Source organism: Sus scrofa, chromosome 10 (assembly GCF_054392235.1).
Source record: "Sus scrofa isolate SSC_HxYL_T2T_F1_AM1 chromosome 10, Sscrofa_HxYL_maternal_Yorkshire_Landrace_v2.0, whole genome shotgun sequence".
In the NCBI taxonomy this organism is placed as follows: Eukaryota; Metazoa; Chordata; class Mammalia; order Artiodactyla; family Suidae; genus Sus; species Sus scrofa.
Window position 1 is genome coordinate 92257824 of NC_139392.1, and position 26648 is coordinate 92284471.

Below are 26648 nucleotides of genomic sequence, written 5' to 3' on the forward strand. Positions count from 1 at the left end.
AAAGGGCTGGTTAAGGAGAAAAGACTGGAAGTTGTGTGTGTGTGTGTGTGTGTGTGTGTGTGTGTGTGTGTGTGTGACTGTGTGTGACTGTGTGTGTGTGAATGTATGTGTGTCTGTGACTGTGTGTGTGTGTGTGAGAGAGAGACACGAGTTGTGTTGAGCAAATACATCATGGGCTCCATCCTTTCTTCTTGAAGAGACAAGGGAGCCTTTGCGCTGGGAGCGGGCTGAGGTCTGCAGCGGGCCGTTGGGTCCGAGGCCCCCCAGGCCCGGCTCTTCTCCGCGGGGCAGGTGGCCTGGGCCCCCGAGGCCGGCTCGGACGGAGGCCGCTGCCGGAGCCGGCTCGGCCCTGCGCTCGGTTAGGCCGCAGGGGCCGCGGGCCGCCTGGCTGACACGCGGGCCGCCAGCGGGAACCTTCCTCCACCGCGAGGGGCAGGTGCTGCGCGGCTCTGCAAACCCTCGTGGGGGTGGGGGGCGGCGAGAGAAGAAACACCTGCCGTGGCAAGACCCACCTTTCGCTCCCTCGGGGCAACACGGTTCCTTCCACCGGGTCGGTCGGGGCCCAGCCCTTGCCGGGTCCCCAGAGCTCTGCCCTGGGGGAGCAGCTCCCGGGTCGGGGTGGGTCGTGCAGGAGAGCTGCCCGCCTCTTCTCCAGGTTCGGATTCAGAGTGGGCGCCCTCCTGCTCTGCCCCCTTTCCTCTGGGCCTCTGGGACGGAGGCCGTTGCCCAGCCTGGAGGGTCTCTCCTGGGGGTGGTGGAAGGGTCTGGGGGCGGGGGGCACTGCCTTGTACCATTTGCTCCTGATGGGAACGAGAAGACAGAGCTTGTGCCCCAGGTTTGTTCCTCCTTCGTGTGGGATTTTCCTTCCAGGGTCCCCAGGTTGCAACAGAGACGTCTAAACAACGAGCCGCCTCCCGCCCCTCCCCCCACCTGTCCCCATGTGGGTTTCTTTATCATTTAGCAGGGAAGTCACATTTCACTGTGAGAGGAGGAAATTCTCCACCTTATCGAATCTCGAGCCGTGTCTCGATTAAACGGGGGTTTCTGGCTGGGCTGAGCCCTCCACATTGTCAGGAGTCGAGAAAAGCTTGCAGAGCTCTGCCTGCGGCTGGGCATCCCGGCTCCTTCACGGCCCCGCTCCAAAGGACACCTCAGGGTGAATGTCACTGTGCTCCTGACCCCTACGTTTTCAGTCGCCAGGAGAGCCTGGGACACCCGTCTCCTCCCAACCCGCAAAGCTTCATTCACTGAAGCGCTGCGCCTCCACTTCCACGCCTGCCCCTTCCCGCCCTTCTGAAACCCTCCAATGTCCCTCATGGAACCTGTGTTCTAAATCCTGCTTCCCCGAACATTCCCTGCTGCTTCTTTTTGTCTTTCTTTCTTTTTTATAAAATTTTTATTTTATTTCATTTTTTAAATTGAAGTATAGGGAATTCACAATATTGTGTTTGTTTGAGGTGTACCATATAGTGATTCAGTATTTTTTCAGATGATATTTTATTATAGGTTATTATAGAATAAAGTGTATAATTCCCTGTGCTACACAGTATATCCTTGTTGCTTATTTATTTTACACACAATAGTTTGGCTCTTTTGAAAAAAATTTTTTAAAAGTGCAGCTGGTTTACAATGTTGTCTCAATTTCTGCCATACAACATAGCCACCCAGTCAAATATATATATATATATACAAATTTTTTTTTCTCATGTTATCTCCCATCATGTTCTATCTCAAGAGAATGGATAAATACATATTCTCTTTGGGCATTTTTTGGGGGGGACTGTGCCCATGGCATGCAGAAGTTCCCGGGCTAGGGACTGAACCTGCACCACAGCAGTGACACATGCCACAACAGCGATAATGCCAGATCCTTAACCTGCTGAGCCACCAGGAACTCCTAACTTGTGTCCTAAATCCTTATTCTGTGAGTATTCCCACCCTCTTCCCTTTTTCTTCAGCTGTGAACAGAGTTCTGCCTTGAGGAAGCTCCCTTTCAGAGGAGGCTGCTGGCTCTCCCACCCCGTCCGCCAGGGAGCCTGGAGGGGCAGGTGCCTCCTTTCTCCTCATGGCTTCTTTGGACTCCTCCCTCCCCTGCCCCCCATAAGCACCTACCTTTCAAGCCACCTCCCCTATGGCAGATACCTGCCAGCCACCCCCGAGCACCCTCTCATCCCTGGAAGATACGGAGCCCCGCTTCTGGCTCGTTTAGCAGCACGACTTCTTCACCGTCCCTGGGTCTTCAATATCCCTGTAGACACTGTATCAAACCTTGACCTTCTCTGGTAGAGCACACATTCCTTCCCCTTTCGCAACACCCTCCAGCCTCTGCATCTCCCCAGTTAAATTCCTGGAACACTTTGTCTCTGTTTACTAACTTCAAGTCCCATATCTCAGCCCACTGGGATTTTTGTCCTTATCATCCCTCTAAAACGGTTTCATTAAGGTCACTACTGAGTTCCATGTTGCTAAATTTTTTATATATTTCATTGTTATAAGAGATAGTGTATATGACTGGGTCACTACGCTCTTCATCAGAAGTAGACAAAACACCATGTTGCTCAGCTGAATCGCTCCTTCTCAGTCCTTGACAGGCTTAGTCAACGAGCAGTGTCAGTCCCTGTGGACTTCATCCTCCTTGAAACCACTTGGCTCTTCCCTTGGCTGTCATGAGGTCAAGTTCTCTTGGTCCCTGCCCCCACCACCAATCTTATCTCCTTCCTGACTGCTCCTGGTTTTCCTCCCTTCTAACTGCTGAAGTGCCCACAGCATCGTCCTTGGACCCTTTCCTGTCCTTCCTTGTCCTCCTGTTGATCTTAGACAGCCTCATGGGTTTGGACACCATTGATAGGCTACACGCTCCAAGTCAATACCTCTAGGTCAGCCCTCTGCCCAGAAATCTGGACTCGAGTATCAAATCACCTACTGAGGGGATCCTGGACCTCCCAGCCCAATATACCTCAGACAAAACTGCTTTAACTCCCCTGTCTTCCTGCTCCATTTTCTATTTTGATAAATGATGCCTCCTTTCTTCTGGTCATAAAGATGAAAACTTGGGGTTGATCCTTGCTTTCTTCTGCTTTCCCTCATCCAAGCGAAATCTGTGATCAAGCTCTGCCATGTTGACCTTCAAAAGGATCCAGAGCCTGATCACTTTTTATGACCTGTCCTTCAGATGCCCTTGTCCAAGGCTTTCCACCTCCTGCCTGCATATTACCACCGCCTCTCCCCGGCTTGCCTCCTCTGCCCACACCACTCGGCGTTATTTGCTCTATAGCAGGTCAGCATCTTCTGATCTCTTCCCATATAACACAGAGGAGAAGCCCAAGTCCTTGCTTAAAGGGCCGTCCACAAGTTGCCCCCCCCCCCCCCCCCCCCGCTGCCATGGCCTCTGGACATCTTTTCCTAACTCTGCTCTTTCTAACATGCTTGGCACGTTCTTGCTCAGGGAATTTTCCCCTGGATGCTTCTTTTCTCAGATGTCTGTAAGCCTTGCCTCCCTCGCTCTTGAGGTCTTTGCTGACCTATCAGTTTCTCTGTGCGGATTTTCCTGATTATGCTCCTTAAACAATTCACTTGATCCCCAACCCTCCAACTCCCTGGATGCTGGCTCCCTTTCCCTGCTTTCCTTCCCTCCTCAGTACTTCTCATCATATAACACAGTTTTCATTATATGCATTAATCAGCTAATTGCCTTACTGCTGGCGAATAAGTTCCATGAGATTTTTTGTTGTTGTTTATTTCATTGCTGTTTTGTTCATGGTGCCTACAACAGTGTCCTCTACATCCTAGCTGCTCAATAAATGACTATTTTTTCAATGAGATGCACTTTCAAACAATTCTTGAATATTCAGAGGTCGTTGTAAAGCCATGTGGGGATGATTGTAAAAGCTTCTCCAACATGTGTGGGCTGGATTGGCGGTCTTCCATCATGTGTTCTCCTAGGATTCTACGTGTCCTTCTGCCATGGGTAATTGCCATTTGATCTGTCTCCCTGTATTATTGTGTCAAGCTGCTAAGTTTGCAGTAACGTGTTATGCAGCATGGCACAGCCTAGCTAGATTCTCTGCTTAGGTTCTTCAGTGAACTGCAATCAAGATGTTAACTAAATCTGGAGTCACATCTGAAGGCTAGACTGGGGAAGAATCTGCTTGTAGGTTCACATGGCGATTGGCAGAATTTGGTCCTTATGGGCTGTTGGCATGAAGACCTCCGTCCTTTGTTGCTAGTGTCCAGAGTTTGCCTTCAACTCTTTGCCATGTGGGACTCTCCAGACTGGCCCCATGTTTTACCAAAGTATGCAAGCTGGGCGGACAATGGAGTTTCCTGGGGAGGTGGAGGTCACAGCCTTGTATGACTTCATACAGGCGATCATACCCCTTTTCCTTACAGTATTCTATGGGTCAGAAGCAAGGCACAAGGACTACCCACCCTCCAGGGGAGGGCATTTCACAGAGGCCTGAGTTCCAGGAGGCAGAGATCGGGGGAGGGGGGGAACGGACCTTCTTGCCATGTGCCCACTACTTCTCTAATGGACCAGGAGCATCCTGTCTCCTGGTTGGATGCTTCCTATGGTAGTCTTTGAGAAATCTTAGAAAGGGAGCGATCTCTGAAGCGGAGGATACATTTCTTCTCACTGCAAAGGGAAGCTGGATTCTGAAAAGCATTTGCCGTAAGGCATGATATTAATCTCTAAACGTGTTTCAGGATAATGTTTAAATGCAGGTTTTATGAGACCATTTAAAAAGAGAAGCAGGGAGCATGATAGTCTGATGGGACTTCTCCAAGGAAAAGACTGACCCATTCTCTTTTACCGACAATATTCCTAGGCTGCTCTTTCAGGAAGTAAGGAGGAAACAGTGCCCCTGCATTCAATGAAGCATGCAGTGCAAAATATAGGCAAACGTTGCAAGAGGTATTTGACAAGTCTGTAACCTGTTGAATGATATGCTCAAGGCTATTAACATTGAGAAAATTTTCTTGTGACCTGACTCCTATTTTTTTTTTTTTTTGCTTTTCAGGGCTGCACCCTGTGGCTTATAGAAGTTCCCAGGCTAGGGGTCAAATCGGAGCTGTAGCCGCCAGCCTACACCACAGCCACAGCAATGCAGGATCTGAGCCGTGTCTGCAACCTACACCATAGCTCACGGCAACACCAGATCCTTAACCCACTGAGCAAGGCCAGGGATCGAACCTGCGTCCTTGTGGATTCTAGTCGGGTTCTTACCACTGAGCCACAAGGGGAACTCCTGACTCCTAATTTTTAATAATAGAAATATAAAGGGTACACTCATAAGAGTTACAGCTGACACAATGTTAAAGAAAAAAAATACTAACGTAACCACAAGAAATAACAGAATCAGAGTACTTACCTTGACCAGCCAGAGGGATGCGTTGAAAATAAGATAAAGGGCAATGTTGCCTTCCGTAGTTTTCTCTAAAATATCAACTGTACAAATACTGGATGGGAGAAGCATGGCCTGAGAGTTACATTAAGCAAACACTACTTAGTGTTTTTCTCTAGAAGTTCTTTTTTGGTTGTGAGTTTAATTTCACTAATAGAAGGTTTTGAGCTGGTTTAACAGAAGCGGTAAGGTGAGGGCACACGGAGAGAGTGACTGATGCTACCTGGTGAGGCCGCTGAAGGAGTTATAAAGGATACGGGCAGGAGCACACGCTTCTTTTCATACTTTTAATTTTTTTAATTGGAGTGTTAGTTTCTGGCATGTAGCAAAACGATTCAGTTTAACACAGACTTTGTTTCTATTCATCCCGTTATAATTTGTTACAAGGTATTGAATATAGTTCCCTGTGCAATACATTAGGACCACGTTGTTCATCTATTTTATTTTATTTTATTTTATTTTATTTTATTTTATTTTTTATTTTTTAGCCTTCATACACCTATTGGATATGTTTAGAAGGCTGACAGGTTAATTTTTTAAAAATTGAAGTGTAGTTGATGTACAATATGTCGGGTATACAGCAAAATGATTCCTATATATAATATGTTTTTTCAGATTCTGTTGCATTAAAATTATTTTATTGAATATAGTTTCACGTGCTGTACAGTGGGTCCTTGCTGCTCATCAGTTTTATACACAGTGGTATGTACCTGTTGATCCCAACTTCCTAATTTACCCCTCCTCCTTTACTTTTTTTTTTTTTTTCACTTTTTAAAAGTTTTGTTGACCTTTAGTTGATCTACAAGGTCGAGATAATTTCTGCTGTGCCACAAAGTGTCTCAATCTTTTTTTTTTTTTTAATTTAAGAGATAAGGGTGAGTAGTGGGGAAGAGACGTTCAAACCCCTGTAGCATGCATGCTGTATCCTGTGAAATATGCCTGCAGAGACTTGAAAGAACTAGTGGGACAGCAGTGAGTCGATTCCAGTTTCACTGTGGAAACATTGGCAGCTGACCCGGCCCCGCCTATCTTTGGGGGTTGGTGGGGATAAAGTACACGTGGCCTGCAAACAAGAGAAGGAAAGCAAGACAGAGTGAGCCCAGCCGGGGCTGTGGATAAAGATGGCACTCAGCCGTTGCGTGAAGCTGAATGATGGGCACCTCATGCCCGTTCTTGGACTTGGCACTCTCGTCTCTGAAGGGGTAAGCTGCACCCGGGGGGCTGAAGGTTGATGCACGCAGCCTGGAAGGGCTGTCGGCAGACAGATGGTCTTGGGCCAAGGGCACTCTGGTCATTTGGAAGGACTCACCTGAATTTTCATTTCACCATTTCTAACTCTGCCTGAAGTGGAATGACAAGCTGCGGACTCTGGGGATTTGGTGGGTGGATTATCCTTATTGTTATTATTATTATGTTGGTTACTTAATGTAGATTGAACTCTTACCATGCATCTTAAGTACTTTACGTGTATTATCCTTTAATTTAAGTACTTTAATTCCTCAACAGTATCCTAGGTTAGTACCATTTTTTCTTCTTTCTTGCACTTTGGTTTAAAGCCTCAGCTCAGGCAGCTCTTCCAGCCCCCATCTGCTGCCTCCGTCAGAGCCACCCTGAGCCAGATCTCCTCCTGTGGGCAGAGGGCACAGATGGAGAGGCTCATTCACAGAACGACTGCATAGCAGCTTTGCTGTAGGTTCTTGGGGGCTGCGAATTTGGGCAGAGAATTTGCATCTTCAAAACCTGTTATCATATGATAAGCCATTATTATTCTGAGCATTAGGTATTTCGAAAGGAAGACTTAAAAGGCAAAAAGTACCAATGGAGACAGAATTATGCTTCTCATCAAATGGATTATTCACAGAGAATTATAGGCAATCTCTTGGGCTCGAACATGATAGAAGATAGTATGAGAAAAAGAATATGTATGTATGACTGGGTCACTATGCTGCACAGCAGAAATTGGCACAACGCTGTAAGTCAACTATACTTTCATAAACAAATAATAAAAACTGTATTATTCACATAGCCACCTGATCGGTTACCACGCCCTAAAAGTGTCAAGGTCTGGTCATGGTGAGACTGGGGCAGCTTTGGGCCAGCTGGGGAATATTTGCTCCCATAAGTGACGGAGACCAATGGCCCAATTTTGCAGAGCTAGGACATGAAATGTTAGTAACTAAGAGCTGCAGACAGGCCTGCTTGATTGCAGTGGGTAACATAGTTAACATATCCATTGCACCCGCCATTATAGCTTAAGCATAGGGTACATCTTACGTATGTTTTATCCAACTTCTATTACTTTTTAAAATGATTTTTATTTCTTCCATTATAGTTGGTTTATAGTGTTCCATCAGTTTTCTACTGTACAGCAAAGTGACCCAGTCTCTCTCTCTCTCTCTCTCACACACACACACACATTCTTTTTCTTACATTATCCTCCATCCTGCTCCATCACAAGTGACGAGATACATTTCCCAGTGCTCATTGGTTATCCACCCCAAGGGCAATAGTTTGCATCTATTAACCCCAAGATCCCACTGTCTCCCCCAACCCCGCTTGGCAACCACAAGTCTGTTCTCCAAGTCCTTGCATTTCTTTTCTGTGGAAAGTTTCATTTGTGTTGTATATTAGATTCCAGATATAAGTGATATCATAGGGTATTTGTCTTCCTCTTTCTGACTTAATTCACTTAGTGTGAGAGTCTCTAGTTCCAATCTAACTTAGATTACTTTTATTATTTATTTATTTAATTTATTTTTCGTCTTTTTAAGGGCCATATCCATGGCATATGGAGGTTCCCAGGCCAGGGGTCCAATCAGAGCTGCAGCTGCCAGCCTACACCAGAGCCACAGCAACACAGGATCCGAGCCGCATCCGCAACCCGCACCACCGCTCACGGCAACGCCAGATTCTTACCCCACTGAGGGAGGCCAGGGACCAAACCCGCAACCTCATGGCTCCTAGTCAGATTCATTTCCGCTGCGCCACGACGGGAACTCCCTCTATTACTTTCGAAAGGAGAAAAGTACCCTGGAGAAGAGAACAAGAACAGCCTATAATCCGCCCCACTTACAAGAATAAAAGCAACATGGGCACACACCCAGTATCATACAAAGGCTACAAAATGGAAGAGAGGTCACATTTTCATCTGAACCTGAGTTCTTTATCTGAATGCGACCCCACCAGCCCCTTTAATGCTTTAGTGTGGGTCCCGGCAGGAACGGGATATGTTTCTTTGTCTGTGCTTGTGACTTTCTTTTCTTCAGCCAAGTGCGTTTTCTGGGAAACATGCAAATGCATTATCTCAGATTTAGTCATTGATTTGAAGTTGGAGGCAAGCTTTGCAAACAGGCAGAGCCCGGGGGCCCTGCAGGCTTGGTGAGGTGAGGGCCCTGCGCTGGGGGAAACCAGCTCAGGGCCAGCAGCCGTTTGCTCTCAGGGGCTGCTCCTGCTGCCACACCTGCTCCTGCCAGACTTTCCTGCATCCAGCTCCCTTGTTCTGTCCTCTCTGGTCCTCCGCAGGCGTTCTGATGCTGAAGTAGTTTGTAAGAATTAGGAACCGGTCATCAGATTTTGGTGTGTAAGCCTGAAATTTGTTCTGGTCAATGGTTGGCAAAGCCCTGGGGATTCTATGAAGGAGACAACTTGCTTCTCTCTGCCCTGGAGAGATAACTTCCAGCATATGGAAGTTCTTGCACCAGGGATTGAATCTGAGCTGCAGCTGCAGGTCTGCACCACAGCCCCAGCAACGTGGGTTCCAAGGCTCCTTATTTGTGTCGTATAGGTCCCTAAGAGCAAGGCTGGCGAGGCCACCAGAGTGGCTATCGAGGTAGGTTACCGTCACATTGATGCAGCCTACGTCTATGAAAACGAGGAGGAGGTGGGCAGCGCCCTGCGGGAGAAGATCGCGGATGGCACGGTGAAGAGGGAGGAGCTGTTCTACACCACCAAGGTGCGGCGGCGGGGGCGGGGGCGAGGGGAGGGTGCAGCCCCCGGGCACGGACATGGACCTTGGCCTTGAGTCGAACACCTCATGGACCTCCTAACTTTGCAGGGCCCCTTATAGAAGCGTAGAGCATGGAAAGCGTTTGCTCTGGGGTGTGTCAGAGGTGGGACAGGGTCGCTCCACGTGTCTGAGCATCAGTCAGCGTTTACATGTAAGACACCAACAGGGACACTCGCCTTCTTCCCCTGTGGAGCGGACTGACTGAGCCACGGCAGAGCCGGTCCACGCGTTTTCCCGGCCGGGGGTTTCTCTCAGGACGTATCAGATGTGCTCAGAAAAGGGGGCCAGACGAGGCAATGCGTTTTTCAAGTTAGCACTGCGTTTACTGAAATTTGTGAAATGTGCTTAAGTGGAAAGCCATGCTTCCGGGGCCCAGAGATGTCTCTCCAGAGTGATCCTATCCCATTCACACAGACGATAACCCGTTTTTAGAATCCGCACGCCTCCCAGAAATGTTCTGGCGTGTTTGTTAGGACATTTGAGGCCATTTCTCCTTGCCTGATACGTCTTGATTCTCCTTTCAGAGTGACTTTTCTAATCCTTGAAACATTTAGGTTTACTTTTCCTGGCCCATCCAAGTTTCTTTCCCTTTTTCATTTTTCTCTTTCTTCTTCTTTTTGTAACAGCCGCACCTGCAGCATATGGAAGTTCTTGCACCAGGGATTGAATCTGAGCTGCAGCTGCAGGTCTGCACCACAGCCCCAGCAACGTGGGTTCCAAGCCGCAGCTGTGACCTATGCTGCAGCTTGCAGCAATGACAGATCCTTAATCCACTGAGCGAGAGTTGGGATGAAACCTGCACCCTCACGGACACTATGTCAGGTTCTTAACCCTCTGAGCCACAATGGGAACTCTTTATTTTTTTCTTTTCTGTTTTTTTAAATCTAAGTTGCATTCACAGTTTCCTGGTGGTCACCAGAGAAATGTCAGTATCCCATTAGGGACCTGATTTACACCAAGTAACATAAATTTAGTCCCAGGGCTTCTTACTTGAAGATAACAGTGGTTTGTTACTTCTCAATCTTTTAGCTACTGATGTTTCCTTCTGCTCCTTCAACGTGTGAAATCACAAGCCATTTTTAATTTCTTCTGGTCCCGACAGCTTTGGGCTACTTTCTTTCGACCTGAATTGGTTCGACCAGCCCTGGAAAGATCACTGAAGAAACTTCGGCTGGATTATGTTGATCTCTTCATTATTCACGTGCCAATCACGATGAAGGTCAGCTGTTGGTTTTCCCTCTTATGCCAGGAGTTCCTCACTGCGGTTGCACCTCCTTTATCTCATTCCCGCTCCCTCCCACCCCCCACTAGATTTCGTCCTCTTCCTGAGAGAGGTAGATTTGGGGGTGGTGGATAGAGCTCAGTGATTTATGATTCTTCTTGACAGTTGCGTCACCTCATCACCAAGATTTCTTTACCCCTCATCTTAGAGCCTTCAGAGGATTGAAATTCCATGGGCTCCCTGGCTCCACCTCAAAGGGTTGAAGAAACTGCCCTACTGTTGTCCCTTAGAGATTAGGGTCCCCAGAACGCAGAGTTACTACAGACTGAAGCTATACAGCAGGAAATCCCTCCCCTCTTTCGGGAGAGGGTCCCTCCTATATGGATGTCTCAGCTCCATCAAGACTGAAATACTCTGGGATGGTCCATGTTGCACAGCTAGGTTCTTCTGGGCTTTGAAGACCCAACTTCTCATCACAGTGGATGTTCACTGAGCTCGTCCTTTTGATCTTTAAGTTGACTTATCACAAACTGGAGTTAAAACACACTGCTTAGTAGGCAAGGAAAGTCCTAGCATGTAAACCAGATAGTCCTCCTGAGCTAAAATCCATTCCACCTGCGAAGAACTCAAAGTTTAAGGGAGTGTGGTGATAGGACGGTGGGGGTACCTGGGGGAGAGGTACTTAGCTACAGCCTTTCAGATGATTCAGATCTTCTCCTCACCCGTGTCTTCTTTTACACAACACACACACACACACACAGTAGTAATCATAGCTTCTTGAAGGTTGTGTGACTAAGCTCTTAAGGCACCAGGAAGGTCATTCTTAAACACACACACACACACACACACACACACACACACACACAGTCCTTCTTCATCCGCTCTGCTCTTTGTGTTCCAGCCTGGGGAGGAGCTTCTGCCTAAGGATGCCAGTGGGAAAGTTATTTTTGATACGGTGGACCTGCGTGACACATGGGCGGTAAGGACTGCTCCTGACACCCAGGAGGCATCCTGGTGTGACAGCACTGGCTGGGGAGTCAGAAGAAATGGGTCTGACTCCCTCAGTTGTCTTGCCTCAGGCACGCTGCTGAGTTTCTCTGTGCCTCCGTCTTCGCCCCGCAGAGCAAGGGAGCTGAGCGAGATGGCCGTGAAGGTCTATTTTTACTCTGAACCTCTGTGGTTCTCAGGGGCAGTTTCTTTGCCCCACTGACCACGTTTTGCCGTGAGCCCTAGAAAAGCAAACTCAAGAGGAGTTAGAGGAGTTTCTAGTGTGACTCAGCAGGTTAAGAACCTGACATAGTGTCTGTGAAAATGTGGGTTTGATCCCTGGCCTCGCCCAGTGGATTAGGGTCCAGTGTTGCTGTGGCTGTGGTGTAGGCTGGCAGCTGCAGCTCTGATTGGACCTCTAGCCTAGGAACTTCCATATGCCACAGGTGCAGCCGTAAACAGAAAAAAAATGGACGGGTTCAAGCTCTATCCCAGGATAGGTCCATGTGCCCAGAGACGAGGGGGAAAGCAGCTGCTGCTTTAGCAGAAGGGTAGGGGGGAGGGGATCGAAGCCTGCTCTATATCCTCCAACCCACATGCATTTTTCATCATTCTAGGAAAGGGGAAGCAGAAAAACCTTCCCTAGTGGAAAACATGAGAGCTTCTCTTTGCCCTTGATGATGATATCATTTGTTAAAGAACTATTATGTGCCTAAAGAAAGAGAGTCACCATGGAAGAGGACAGGGAGGCGAGGGGGAATTTAAAAGCATCTTAGGGTCTATGTGTTGTCCTGGGTGTGCATGTAATAGACTCAAGGATACGGAATATGTGTACATTAGGAAATAATGCACCCAAGTGATAAAACTGGCTCAGCCAAATTTTTATGTATGTTAAAACGGATTTCCAGCTTTTAAAATGTTCAATGTTGAATGAAAGGGCCAAGCTACCCTGAAGGTTTGCTGCACACTTCCCTCCTCCCCAGGCTCTGGAGAAGTGTAAAGATGCAGGCTTGACCAAATCCATCGGGGTGTCCAATTTCAATCACAAGCAGCTGGAGATGATCCTGAACAAGCCAGGGCTCAAGTACAAGCCCGTCTGCAACCAGGTGAGGCTGTGCCAGCTGGAGACTTTCTTGCTTTCTGCTCTTTACACTTTTCTTCCTTTATTAACAGTCCCTAAGTTTCTGGCTTAATGCCTGCTGTATAGGTGATTGTATTTTTATCAGAATAGGAAGGGCCGAAGGTTGAGCAGGTTGAGTGGAGTAGGGAGAGCATGATTTCAGTTATTCAGAGGTGGGTTGGAGGCTCCTGTGAGACGTCCGGGTGAAGATGCTGAGTTGGCAGATGGCAATATTGGCCTGGATCCAACCGAGGCAGTCAGGGCTAGAGGCATAGGTGTTGGACTCATTGCTTTATGAATGGTTAATTAAGCTCACAGAAGTGGACTATCTCTCCTGGGAAATTCACGGAATGAATAGGAAGAGGGCAGGAATGCCCACATTTAAGGATGAGGCCAAGAGGCACTCATCAGGAGATTACCTATGAGTTGCCAGACAGGGAGAGTCTTTAATTATTTTAACGCTAATTAAAAAACAAAGAAGAAAGTTGTTCCATCACTTCTGAAAACCAGTAGCAGCTGAAGTTATTTCAGAAGGTGCACGTGGAAAATTACCAGCCTGAAAATTATAGTACAGATACTAATGTCGTGGTAGACACTCCTTGATAGAACTTTTCAAACGTGCAGGCTGTTGGCTCATATTTCCTGACACCTTCTGGTCTTGGCAATTTACAGGTGGAATGCCACCCTTACCTCAATCAGAGCAAACTTCTGGAGTTTTGCAAGTCCAAGGACATCGTTCTAGTTGCCTATAGTGCACTGGGATCCCAAAGAAACTCAAAGTGGTAATAAGAATGTCAGAATTATGTCAGCTACTCTACTGATAATGAAACATGAAAAAAATTAAATGTTAACATTTTGTTATTGGAAGGTTCACACTTAAGAAAGTAAACACAGTAATTTACCACCACAGAGCCTCAACAGTCAACATCCTTTCATTCTTGTTTCATCCATACGTCCATCGTCTCCAAACCCTACTCTGAATATATTAAAAAGTGATTTTGTGGTAACGTTTACACAGCTCATCATGCATAAATCTTAACTGTCCAATTCTGAAATTAGGAGGTCCTATAACTAACTGCATGCCCGTCATGATGCAGAAACTTTCCATCTCCCAAAACAGTTCTTTTGTGTTCCTTCCCAGACAATTCTTTCTCACTCAAGGAAAACATTTTTTCTGATTTCTTTTTTCCACGTAGATTAGTTTGGTATATTTTGGACTTCCTATATAAAGGGCAGAGAAGACCAACTTATGGTTACCAAAGGGCAAAGTACGGGAGGGATAAATCAGGGGTTTGGGATTGACACGTAGGCAGCATTATATATAAAATAGATAACCAACAAGGACCTACTGTAGAGCACAAGAAACTGTACTCAATATTTTATAATAACCTAAGTGGGAAAAGAAACTGAAAAAATTGTAAATAGATACACATGTAGAATTTTTCTTTTCCCATTTATTACAACATACTGATGTATATCCAACTGAATCAAAGTGATGATTCAGTTATATATACACCTGAAACTAACACAACACTGCAAATCAACTATAATTAAAAAAAAAAGAGAAGGAGTTCCTTCTGTGGTTCAGTGGGTTAAAAATCCTATTGCAGGAGTTCCCGTCATGGTGCAGTGGTTAACGAATCCGACTAGGAACCATGAGGTTGCCGGTTCAATCCCGGGCCTTGCCCAGTGGGTTAAGGATCTGGCATTGCTGTGAGCTGTGGTGTAGGTCACAGACACTGCTCGGATCTGGCATTGCTGTTGCTCTGGAGTAGGCCAGTGGCTAAAGCTCCAATTCAACCCCTAGCCTGGGAACCTCCATATGCCACAGGAGCGGCCCTAGAAAGGCAAAAAAGACCAAAAAAAAAAAAAAAAATTCTATTGCACAGGTTTGGTCACTAAGGAGGCATGGGTTGCTAAGGAGGCATGGGTTTGATCCCTGGCCTGGGAACTTCCATATGCCATGAGCGTGGCCATAAAAAAATAGAAATTGTAGATATTTTTTGTGTCCGTCTTCTTTGGCTCAGCTTATTATCTGTGAGATTTATCCACGTTGTTGAAAATATCTGGTTCATTCCTTCTGGTTTCTGATATTCTGTGGTATAGACCCATATACCACAGGTTGTTTCCCCTTTCACCTGTTGATGGAAATATTGTTTCCAGTTTGGTACAATTATGAATAAATCTCTCTGAGTATTCACTAAACTTTTAAATCATACCATATTGTACCTATTTCTCTCCATCATCTGGGGAATTTAGGGACGAGAGCTAGCACATGCCAGATTTTCAGTCCTACCCCCTTCAAAACCGGGTTTTTTTTTTTTTTTTTTCTGTTTCAGGGTGGAAGAGAGCAACCCATATCTCTTAGAGGATCCAGTCTTAAATGCTATTGCCAAGAAACACAACAGAAGCCCAGCGCAGGTTGCCCTGCGCTACCAGCTGCAGCGGGGAGTGGTGGTCCTGGCCAAGAGCTTCAATGAGCAGAGGATCAAAGAGAACTTCCAGGTACAGGACAAGCAGTGCCTCTGCAGGGAGCTGCTCTGGGTGCCTTCCAGCACATGCCCATGCTCGTCCATTCCCTTGTCTCTCTCCTCTGAGTGCCATGTGGCAGGGAGATTGCTGGCTTCAGGGTCCCAGGTTTGACATTCTTGCAGCTTGGCTTTGCCACTTCCTAGTTGTGTGACGCTGATCTCACTTCATCTCTGTTTTTTCATGGGTTTTAAGAGTCCCTCCAGCAGTAAGGAACTTGTAAAACCCTAGTCCTCTCCTTTGCCTGCTCTATTTGTATTTCAATATCAGATCCAAAGAGGATTAGCTGCTTTGTTAAACCATCAGGACACCCCAACAGAGCTGCTGACCACCACGGCACTTGGCAAGGCTCTGTTAGTGAGAGTTTCCCCTTACTGAGCTAAAGGTGCTGTTTATATGTCAGGATGCTCTCTGGACTGTGAGGCTCTCAATGTAGCACCTTTCTCATGGGAGACCTCTAGGCAGATGAGAAGTAGATATAAGTTTATAGGGAGACCAAGGTAAATTAACCGTGGAGCTTTTCCCTACATCCTCCTTTATATACTTCCGGGTCCCTTAGGCCAGTCAGTGGTCTTCAGCTTGCTTCGTTCTGACCTTTATGGGATGAGGACAAACTATCTAAACTCTATACCTTTTAAAGATGACAGCTAAAAATTTCATCATGCGTTTAGTATTTGCAAAAGCTAACATTTGGGGCATGTCATTGGTAATGTATTTGCTTCAAAACCATGAAGCTGTAGATTTGGTTCATTCAATATATGAAAATATTGAGGAGGCAAATCTGAACCTCATTGTTAAACCAATCAGTTAAAAATTCCATTTGAAGTGATTTTTCAATTCAACTCAACATGTTAATACATATTCCCAAGACAAACATATCACTTCTGGAGTAATGTTAAGATGAATGACAAGTAGATAGATAGAAGGGGGTGGGGAAAGAGAGAGAGAAATAAATAGATAAAGGCACTAAGTTTTCCATGAAATTGCCCCCCGGATCAAATAATAAGACTTCTTTAATACATCTTACCAAAGATCTGTCTGTATTGCTAATGGACTCTCCATTAGGGGCAATGTACTGCCAAATAAAAACAGACTGGGGGAGTTCCCATCGTGGCTCAGTGGTAACAACCCGACTAGGATCTATGAGGGTTCAGGGCAATCCCTGGCCTCGCGAAGTGGGTTACGGATCCGGCGCTGCCGTGAGCTGTGGCGGAGATCTCAGACATGACCCAGATCCCTCGTTGCTGTGGCTGTGGTGTTGGCTGTTGGCTACAGCTCTGATTCTACCCCTAGCCTGGGAACCTCCATATCCATGGACAATCCATCCATCCATCAATCAGTCAATCAATCAATCAATCAAAAAAACCTGGAAGTAAGTAGGAGAGATTTTATTCAAAAGGGAGAACACTTGGAGGTCCTATCCTGGCTCAGTGGTTAACGAATCCGACTAGGAACCATGGGGTTGTAGGTTCAACCCCCGGTCTCCCTCAGTGGGTTAAGGATCCATCGTTGCCGTGAGCTGTGGTGTAGGTCGCAGATGTGGCTCGGATCCCGCGTTGCTGTGGCTCTGGTGTAGGTCGGCGGCTACAGCTCCAATTAGACCTCTAGCCTGGGAACCTCCGTATACCACGGGAGCAGCCCTAGAAAAGGCAAAAAGACAAAAAAAAAAAAAAAAAAAAAAAAAAAGGAGAACTCTCTAAATGTAAGATCAACAAGTGTTTGAAAGACCAACCAGAAAGATTTTCCTGTTACAGACAAGAATAAACATAACTAGAAGGAGAATGGTGTTTGGTGGAGGGTGGGAGGAGAGGGAGGTGGATCCAGGAAAGCTCTCCCAGGCTCAGGAGATTCTTGGAGAGGTCTTGCAGGGAGGTTGACCTTCCTTCCAATACTTGCTTAAGTTCAAGGCTGTGCCAAATTCTAGCGGGTGGTGGGGAAGGAAAAAGCTGTCTAATGTTTGGTTAAATGCAGATATTATGTCCAGATTGCCAAACTCTCCCTTTATTTGAAAAAAAAGAAAAAGGTCTTTCTGTTTTCTGTCTAAAGCTTTGGGATTGATGAACAGTAAACCTGAACTTTGTGACATGGAGCAGGGAAGGAGAGGGTGTGGGAGAGGAGAGGTAGAGATCTCAGCAGAAGAGTTGCCAGGCTTGTGCACCTGGACGCTGAGGACAGGCAAGGCCGCCCTGCACCCTCTTCCTGCCCCCATGCACCTGGAAAGTCCCCCAGGTCCGGGGGTGGGGGCAGCTCCTTGGGGAGGGTTTAATGTGATTCTTCCCTTCCTTTCAGGTTTTTGACTTTGAATTGCCTCCAGAAGATATGAAAACAATCGATGGCCTCAACCAAAATTTAAGATATTTTAAGTTACTCTTGTAAGTGACTTGTCCATTGTTTCTCACAGTCGTTTCCCACAGCATGTAAGTCAGCAGAGGAGCTAGGCTTCCCTAAACCAGGAAGACAGTCCTGATCTGAAGTGTAGGCGTAAAGCAGGGGCTTCCTGCAGACCTCAGACCAGAGGCTTCCTCCAGGGCTCAGTCTCTGACCCAGCAGGATTGTGAGCAAGCCCAGGACAACCATAAGGGACTCACCAAAGTTCCCATCATGGTGAGGTCACTACTTTACACCCTCATCTCTGTGTCTGGTGTCCTTGCTGTCAGGGTCAACAGTCCCATTAGACACAGAAGGTGCAGAGCCTACCGCTTTAAAGATCTATGAAAAATGATTTATATTTCTTTTTAAAATCAGGGGCAATAATGAGTCTAGTCTGGTTTACATTCATTTTCATCCTAACTCAATGTAAAATGCAGCATCTGTGTTTTTCATGGAGGGGGTCCATGAAGGCCAATGAGCACGGGTGCTGTGAAGTCACAGGGTGGCCCTGCTTCCACCCCTCCCCTCGTGAGCCTGGTGTCTTTTCTCCTTAATGGGCATTTCTTTTCCGAGACACCACCCATTTCTTCCCAGTTTATGGGTTCACCGGCCTTTTTTCCCTATCACAGCTCTATCTCCTTATTGTTATGATTACAACGAAGGACTTGCCAAAGGACCGTGAACTGAATTGATCCTGCAGGGAGTGACTGCCGTGTCCTCAGCAGGACACACCCAGATACGGTTCTCCAGATCTCTGGTTTCTTGAGTCAAGATGTACCCCCGAGGTGCCTTCTTCCATCAGGAGTTCATCCCCTAGGGAGTCCCTCCCTCCTTGATTCCGACTTCTTCACACACATGGAATTCCATGTATAGTTACTGCAGGAAGATGTCAGGATTGAACCAAAGAAGACTAATCAAACAGAGAAGTTTGGAAGGGAGTTTAGAGAAGGGAATACATATTAGTGATAAAATGAATATTTAGTTTCCAATGAAATATGCCAAAACTCTCCTTCTTGTTTATAAAGCTATATCATGATTCTGAGAAAAGATATTATAAATGAAAAAAAATGAAAAGTTACTTTTCTGTACTCAAAATCCTTCATCAGGCTATGGGTGCCTAGACTTACTCATCTTTATGTGCGTATGTCAACAGCACAGCTCTTGGCGCATGGAATAATCAGAATGGCGCTCTTTAATGAATTAAATTGAAAAGGACAAATTTTGAAATAAAAACAAGAACATGGAATAAAGGAAAACAGCAATAATACTAATTAGTGATGAACAAGTATTCTCATACGTTATAAATTAAGAAAATAGCAATCCCATTTTGTAGGTATGATTATTTAGGTATACACGGTATCTCCTGAATTGATTAGAAGTTGTTTAAAGGAGGCGCCCTGTATTTTTGGGGGTGCTCAATTTTTTTTTTTTGGTTGAATAGATATACGAAAAAAAGCAGGTAATTCCTTAACTATGATAATCATCACCTAGGGTCAACAATTCCACCTGGGGCTGAAGTGGCCTCCAGCTTTCGCCGTAGTCCTTGCACCCTCTTATAAATTGTAATCTGCATCAAACTAATTGTCTCTGTGGAGTTCACATCACCCGTGACTGTGAGAATTGGGCACACAGGTGCAGTTTGCACCTGGACCAGGGGACTGCATGTATGCGTAGCGGGGTGGAAAGAGAGGTGTGTTTGTCACTTAGTGTTGGCCCTCTCTTTGCCAGCATGGCGCAGTCCATAAACTAATATCCCTTTTCTCTTTCAGTGCTGTCGATCACCCTTACTACCCCTATTCTGAAGAGTACTGAGCGGGAGCTCTCCATCGGGTGGGCTACCAGAACCTCTTGCTTCTCGGGCTGTGAAGAGGGTTTCTGTACTTGGTAGAGGTGTTTAATAAAATAAATGTCTGAACTTCTGAAAGCTTGCCTTTCCTTTAAAAAAAAAACATTTTATGAAATAAAATCTTCAATACAAAGATACTGGTTTTTCCCGATAATTAAACAGATAAAAAATACAGAAAATTTAGAAAATGAAAGACAAAGGATAGACAGTAAAGCTACCCTGAGATTAACCTACTTAATGATACTTAACTTTGGTGCAGCTTCCTTCACGACGTTCCTTCAGAAATGTGTGCATGTTTAGTCACAGATCGAAAAATCATCTTCAACACACAAGTCGTATACTTATTTTACTACTTATTTTGGTATTTTTGTAAGCCAGCAAATATTATTTTTAACAGTCCAGTATATTTTTCTTGCTTAAAGCGGCACATCTTATCAATTTATTTAATTGCTTAATCATGTGCCTATGCTTAGCATTTTTTTTTTTTTTTGTCTTTTGTTGTTGTTGTTGCTATTTCTTGGGCCGCTCCCTCGGCATATGGAGGTTCCCAGGCTAGGGGTGGAATCGGAGCTGTAGCCACCGGCCTACGCCAGAGCCACAGCAATGCGGGATCCGAGCCGCGTCTGCAACCTACACCACAGCTCACGGCAACGCCGGATCCTTAACCCACTGAGCAAGGGCAGGGATCGAACCCGCAACCTCATGGTTCCTAGTCGGATTCGTTAACCACTGCGCCACGACGGGAACTCCCTGCTTAGCATTTTTATTGGTTCTTATATATTATATAGGTGCTGTTTTAAGATGGTCACTGCAAAGGTGAGTCATGAGCAAAAGTGAAGGCAAAACGGTGAGCTCTGTGGACACCCAGAACATGGAACAGAAAATTCCAAGGTCGGAAAGAAAGTCCCTCTAACGTTTAAGTGACAGCAAGTAGGACAATGTGGGTGAAGCTTAGTGAGGGAGGGAGAAAGAAATTGAAAATACAGACCAGGTAACCAGTGGGCAAGGGTGTCTATGTCACGTAGGATTTTGAAAGGACTTTTATGCTGAGAAAGAGGAGAATAATGTCACATATTTTGAGCAGAGTAGTTACATGGGCAGACTTTTTTTTTTTTTTTTTTAAATCACTCTGGATGTTACCTTGAGAAGAAAAAGAGGTAAAAGAGCCCTCTTTTAGGGCCTAAACAAAAACCCAGGTAAGAGATGATGTTGGCTTGAACCACAGCATGAGCAGTAAAAGTGGTCAGAAGTTTTTAGAATATGGATATATTTTAAGGGTGGAGTCAGCTAAGCTTTCTGTCACTGTTGATGTATGGTGAAAGGAAAGGGGAATCAGGGTTGACTCTAGAAAGTTTTGGCTAAGGAACAGGGGAAAAGAGATGCTGTTTTGTTAGATGGCTATAATATGTGGCAGAGCAAAACATTGGGGGAAGATTATGAGTCAGTTGTAGGCATGTATGTTGGAGAAGTTATTCAGGTCAAATATGTACATTTGGGGTTTGTCAGAATATTGTTGACACTTAAAGGCACAAAGCAAATAATTCCATACAGTATTGTATGAGTGAATGAGTGTAGGCAAGGAAGTCAATGCCATCAATACAAAGTTGGTGTATATAGAAAGTGGAGGATCCAGCAAAGGAGGCTGAGAAGGAGGAGCTAGCGAGGTATGAGCGACGGTGGGTTTGCTCTGTCTTCAAAAGGAAGTCAAAGAACGTCTTCAAGAGGCAAAGAGTCCAGTACTTCCAATCGGACAAGTAACAGAAGACTGAAAATTGACCATTGGATTTGCAAATAACCTTCACAAGGTCAAGGACCGTTTTGATAGTGGGGTGAAGGCAAAAGCCTGAATAGAGTGGATTCAAGGAAGGGTGAGAAGAGAGGAATGGAAGGTAGAATGTACACAGCTTTCAGAGCCCTTGCTCTAATGAGGACCACGGAACTGGTCAGCCGTTGAAGACGAAATTGGAATTGCGTGAAGCTGTTCTACGATGGGGGAAGTAGGAGCACGCTTCTGTGCTCTGAGGAACAGTCTAGCAGAGGGAGGAAAATCCATGATGCAGGAGGCGGGAGGGGGAATGGCTGGAACCGCGTCCAGGTCCGTATTAGTTTCCTGCTGCTGCTACAACAAATTACCACAAACTTGGTGGCTTGAAACGACACAGATTTATCACCTTACACTCCTAGAAATGGGAAGTTCAAAATCATGTTCAGTGGGCTAAAATCAAAGTCTTGAGGTCCTGGGGGAAATCCAGGTCATTGCCCTTTCCACTTTCATCTTGGGACTCTCCTGCCTTCTTCAAAGGCAACAGCGTAGCATCTTCCAAATCTCTCGTATAATGGTCCTGTCTTCTTCCCTCCTCTTTGGCTGTAACCTTCCCAGGTCCCACCTGTAAGGACTTTGTGATTACATCGGCCCTATCCAGATAATCCAGGAAAATCCCCCATCTCTTGATTTTAATCACCTCTACAAAGTCCCTCTGACCACGAAGAGGGACAGATGTTTCAGAGACGAGGGCTTGGAGATCTTTTGGACCATTATTCAGGCAGCTACATATCTCTGTGGTTAACTGGGGCAACTAAGCCTTAGTCCCCTAATCTTTCAGAAAGGAATAACTGTATCACCAGGGGCTAAGTCCTGAATCATTAGACTTTCATCTCAGATAACAAGTGAAACCCACACTAATAAAAAAATTCTTCTTTAAGACTGATATCATTAAAAAAAAAAAAAGACTGATATCATTGACTTTATTATGCTAACCACTTTCTGGTACACTCCCCTTCGGCTCTTAGTTTATAATTCCTACCCAGGACATGTGGACAGTAGTATGTTCATGGACACAACTCAAGCTTCTCAGTTTCTGAGGTTCTGAACTCTAGAGAGTTTCTCCTTGTGGCTAGACCACATTAGGTACAGATTCGAGGTTTACCACTTATAACTGCTTCATCTATGAAATCGAAACTTTAAAATATTCTACAGTGGTCAATTCTCTTATGCTGTGGTTTCTGCTAAACCTCAGTCCGTCGAGTTCTTGATGCATCAACAATAGTAGTCAGTGACTCTCTCTGGTCTACATTATTTCAGTTCCCACAGGAGTTTCCATATTCAGATTAGGTTAAGTCATAAACTGAGTTGATGTTTATCAGACTCCACTCATTCTCTCCACATTATTCCTTCAAACGGATTTGCTGGTGGTGAGGCCTCCTGGCTCTTGCACTTTTTAGTCTGCTCTTGTGCCCTCAAGCAGGACAAATGTCTCTGCCACCAAGATAATTGCTCTGCTTCTATCCGGTGGATCCTTTTATCTAAAGCTGGACCCCACACCACCAGAGATTCAGAGTCACGTGCTTTGTTGTAAAGCATCGTTAGCACCGTGTTTTCAAAGCTCACGCAGCAGTTTTAAGTGTGTCTGAGGTTGCGAACCTCTCATCTCAAGACCATGATGGTCTCACTGTGGCTTCAGTGTCAAGGTGTTTGCCTTCCGGACACCTATTTTTCTCCCAATGATCTGTTTAGATTCTTCATGTGAAATCCATTTCTCTTGTCATGTAATTGCCTTGGGAAGTGGACTGTGTCCAGTCCTGGCCAGTGACCCTTGGGGGAACTGTGCTGAGGGCATTTTCTTCGCTTCTAACTTCCCTCCCTTTCACTTTCCATCACTTCGTAAAGCAGGTGGCCCCTCTCCTTGGACTGATCCATCATGTAGCAGTGTGATGTGTGATTGCTGTGCTGTGTCCACCCATCCCGAGGATGATGCAGATACACGGAAGAAGAGGAAGACCTGCACCTCCCATGGACCACTCCTTGGCAAGGTAGGGCTTGCCTTAGCTCTACCATTCATGTTGCGGAGGTCACACCTTTCTGTTGGGGTTAAGCCAGTATCGAGATAGGTTTTCTTGACTGGGTTGTTTTTATTGCTCACCTGTGGAACTGAAACAACTATCAGTGTTAGCCCTTTTCCCTTCCAGCTTCTCTTGCACTTCCACCTACCAGGAGTTTCAGAACCTGATAACCTTGAGAGTCAGGCTTGAAATCACTACTCTAATGATCTGTAATGGGGTCTGGTGATAGTTTGAGTAATACTAAGTTAAAAATGATGCAAAAAAAATCATCATTTCTCCTTCACTCTTGTTGAAGCCACATTTGGGAGCCATTTTATTCTTTTAACAGAACTGTCTCCATGTAACTAGAGCCAGGGAAGTGGATTTTACTTAAAAATCTACAAATTTCATCAAACACCATAATTAAAACCACTTACAAATCTCTGTTCTTTGCCTCAACCCTCCTCCCAGGGCAACAACAGTGCCTCCTTTCCTCTGTTTGCCCTACTCCCTTTCTCATCCCGCCCCCCAGGCAGCCCTACCTTCTCCTCCTCCTTCCAAAGCAAAGCCATCCTGACCACCGGTCAGCACTTCTCCAACCATAAACCTCTGCCAAGCTCAAGTGCAGTCTAGTCTTGTTTAGGCAGAACACAGTGTCACCCCACTCCCACCACAGAGAATTCACAAAGCAAAAAATGCCACTTCCCAGAGACAATTTCATTATTTTTATGATTTTAAAGAACCATGTCAATGTACCTTTGATGAGCAAATATTTGGTATTCTATATACATTGACAGGCATCTTTTAGCGAATGAGTGGGGAGACGTTAAAGCCCTTAGTTACTTGTGGCAGAAGAGAATGCTTATTTATAGTTCAAAATGTCCTCCTGTCTCACTTTTGGGCATTTTGCCTGGGCTGTGGTGCACACTGGGGCTGTCACAGGAGACTGACTGGCCGTCCTGGGCTGTTTCAGTCGGCTTCCTCGGCCTTCCTCCTAGACGTGAGCAAGCATGCACTTACTTCTCAAGAGCAGCATCTAGGTTTCTGACAGCCCCCCTCTTAGTGCCACTAGTTTCCAAACCACCACGGGACTCGACTTCCCAGTGTTGGGGCCCAGGCTGGGGTGCCTCGTGTGTGGTTTGAACTGCTCAGTGTCTGGGGAGATCTCTGAGCCCCAGCCATCCCCCCTCTTCTGTGCAGGACCTGATCTTCCTAGGGGGCAGGGCCTATCTATCGCCTTCTCTTCCCTTCCCACCCAACTCTGTGCAGCCATTTAGCTACAATCTTGGCTGTTAGGAACCTTAGCCAGTTTGCACTGTCTTCTCAGTGGTCATCACTCCATACGTAGATGCAACTTTGAAGTGCTGGAGGGAGGAGGTGAGTTCAGCATCCTCTTACTCTGCCACCTTGATCTAAGTGAGCTGTTTTAAAACTCGCGGTGTACTGAGGGTAACACCTGTGAATATTCAGGAGGAGTTTCTGCCAGTTACTTTTCTTCCTTCCCTGAACCATGTTTCCTTTCTCTCTCTCTTTCTATCTCTCTCTCTCTCTTCCTTCCTCCCTCCCTCCCTCTCTTTCTTTCTTCCTTCCTTTCTTTCTTTTGTCCTTTCGTCCTTTCTTTCGTCCTTTCTTTCTTCCTCTTCCTGTGTGTATGTTTAAAATTGAGCACTTGAAATCATGAGCAAGTGCCCAGACTATGGATTTTTTCCAGGACGTGCCAGTCCTGCAGTTATCTTGGCAAGCTCCCAGGCTTGGGATAGGGCTACACAAACGCTAAAGGACTACCTCATTTATGCTCTCAGAGATTGCATCTTGCCTGGCCTGCGTGCGGCTTTTTATTTATTTATTTGTTTAAATTGTGTGTGTGTGTGTGTGTGTGTGTGTGTGTGTGTGTGTGTGTGTGTGTTTTAGGGTTGTACCCATGGCATATGGAAGTTCCCAGGCTAGGGGTTGAACTGGAGCTAGAGCTGCCAGCCTGCGCCACAGTTATAGCAATGCAGGATCCGAGCTGTGTCTGCAACCTACAGCACAGCTCAAGGCAACACCCTCCCCCTGCAGGAGGCCAGGGATCAAACCCTGGTCCTCATGGATATGCGTTGCATTCATTTCTGCTGTGGCACAATGGGAACTCCCCCACCCACCCCCTTTTTGGGTGGCTTTTTAATGCCCATGATCACATGTCTTCTTTTTGAATGCCTTGATGTCCTCACTGGACACACCCCAGTCCTACTCAGGGTTTTGTTAATCTACTCTAGATCTCCGCCCTTAATCCCCTGTCCCTGGCATCTGTCCATATAGAGTCCGCCTGCAGCTGTATGGAGCCACTCCAGCTGCCCTTTAGTTTAAGCTTTGGGTTAGGAGACACTGACACGAGGGCAAGCAGTCCCCAGATAGGCTGTAACACTGCAAATAAGGTTTTCTGCGATCCTTCGGGCTTGAGGGGAGTAGCTGCGAGCGAGCTGCTGCCCTTTCCAGGGCGAGACTACACTGTAGTCAGGGCACAGGTAAGGGTGAGTAAAAACACCGTGACACGTCCTCCACTCTGTTCTGGACGTTTTCCTGATTGGGTGTTCACTTTGTTGCTGTAGATTTTTGTTTGACTGTTTTCCAAAATGCTAAGAGTTTTTCTTTAAATCTAGTTTCTGGTTGTTTTGTCATATTTCTGAGAGAGAGTTCAGCCTTTCCTAGCTCATCATTTTGCTGACATCATTCTACATGTTAAAATTTAATTGTCTTCACAACATTCCATGGTATCAATACATCTTCACTTCCCTAGCTTGTCTCAAATTTATGATGTTTCAACTAGTTACCAGTTTTTATTTTATGAATAATATTGATCAAGCTGATAAATTACATAAAATGTTTATCATTTATTTTAGAATCATTTTCTAAGAGTTATATATGTAGGTCAAGTGGATAAACACTGCAAAATTGTTTACAGACTGCAAATGCTGTCCAAAAACTATTAATAATTAATCTTCAACAAGCACTTTGCCAGAATATCTGGTTTGGATATGCTTTTCAGATTTCACCCCTGTTGGGTCATTAAGGAAGATACTTTTGCTAGTGGGAAGGGTAAAAGGGCAACCTTATGGAGTTCCTGTTGTGACTCAGCAGTTTAAGAACCTGCCTAGTATCCACGAGGATGCTACTTGGATCCCTGTCCTTGCTTAGTGGGTTAAGGATCCAATGTTGCTGAGAGCTGCTACGTAGGTTGCAGATGCAGTTCGGATCTGGTGTTGCTGTGGCTTTGGTGCAGGCTAGCAGCTACCGCTCTGATTCAACCCTTAGCCTGGGAACTTCCATATGCCTTAGAAGCTGCCCTAAACAGGAAAAAAGAAAGGGAA

The 26648-nt window shown here is 45.8% G+C and overlaps 1 protein-coding gene across 2 annotated transcripts; it reads left to right on the top strand.

Moving 5' to 3' along the window:
• The first annotated feature begins 6279 nt into the window (after positions 1 to 6279).
• Positions 6280 to 19615, top strand: AKR1C4 (aldo-keto reductase family 1 member C4). Of its 2 annotated transcripts, NM_001038626.3 has the most exons (9): positions 6280 to 6604; positions 9187 to 9354; positions 10511 to 10627; positions 11532 to 11609; positions 12601 to 12723; positions 13410 to 13519; positions 15077 to 15242; positions 17556 to 17638; positions 19406 to 19615. In NM_001038626.3, the coding sequence occupies exons 1-9, from the start codon at positions 6524 to 6526 to the stop codon at positions 19446 to 19448; spliced, it is 969 nt and encodes a 322-aa protein (NP_001033715.3). In that variant the 5' UTR covers positions 6280 to 6523; the 3' UTR covers positions 19449 to 19615. The 2 variants fall into 2 exon arrangements, 1 of the variants encoding a protein (NP_001033715.3); XR_002336114.2 differs by lacking the exon at positions 13410 to 13519 and having other exon boundaries at positions 6478 to 6604; positions 19406 to 19560.
• The last annotated feature ends 7033 nt before the right edge of the window (positions 19616 to 26648 follow it).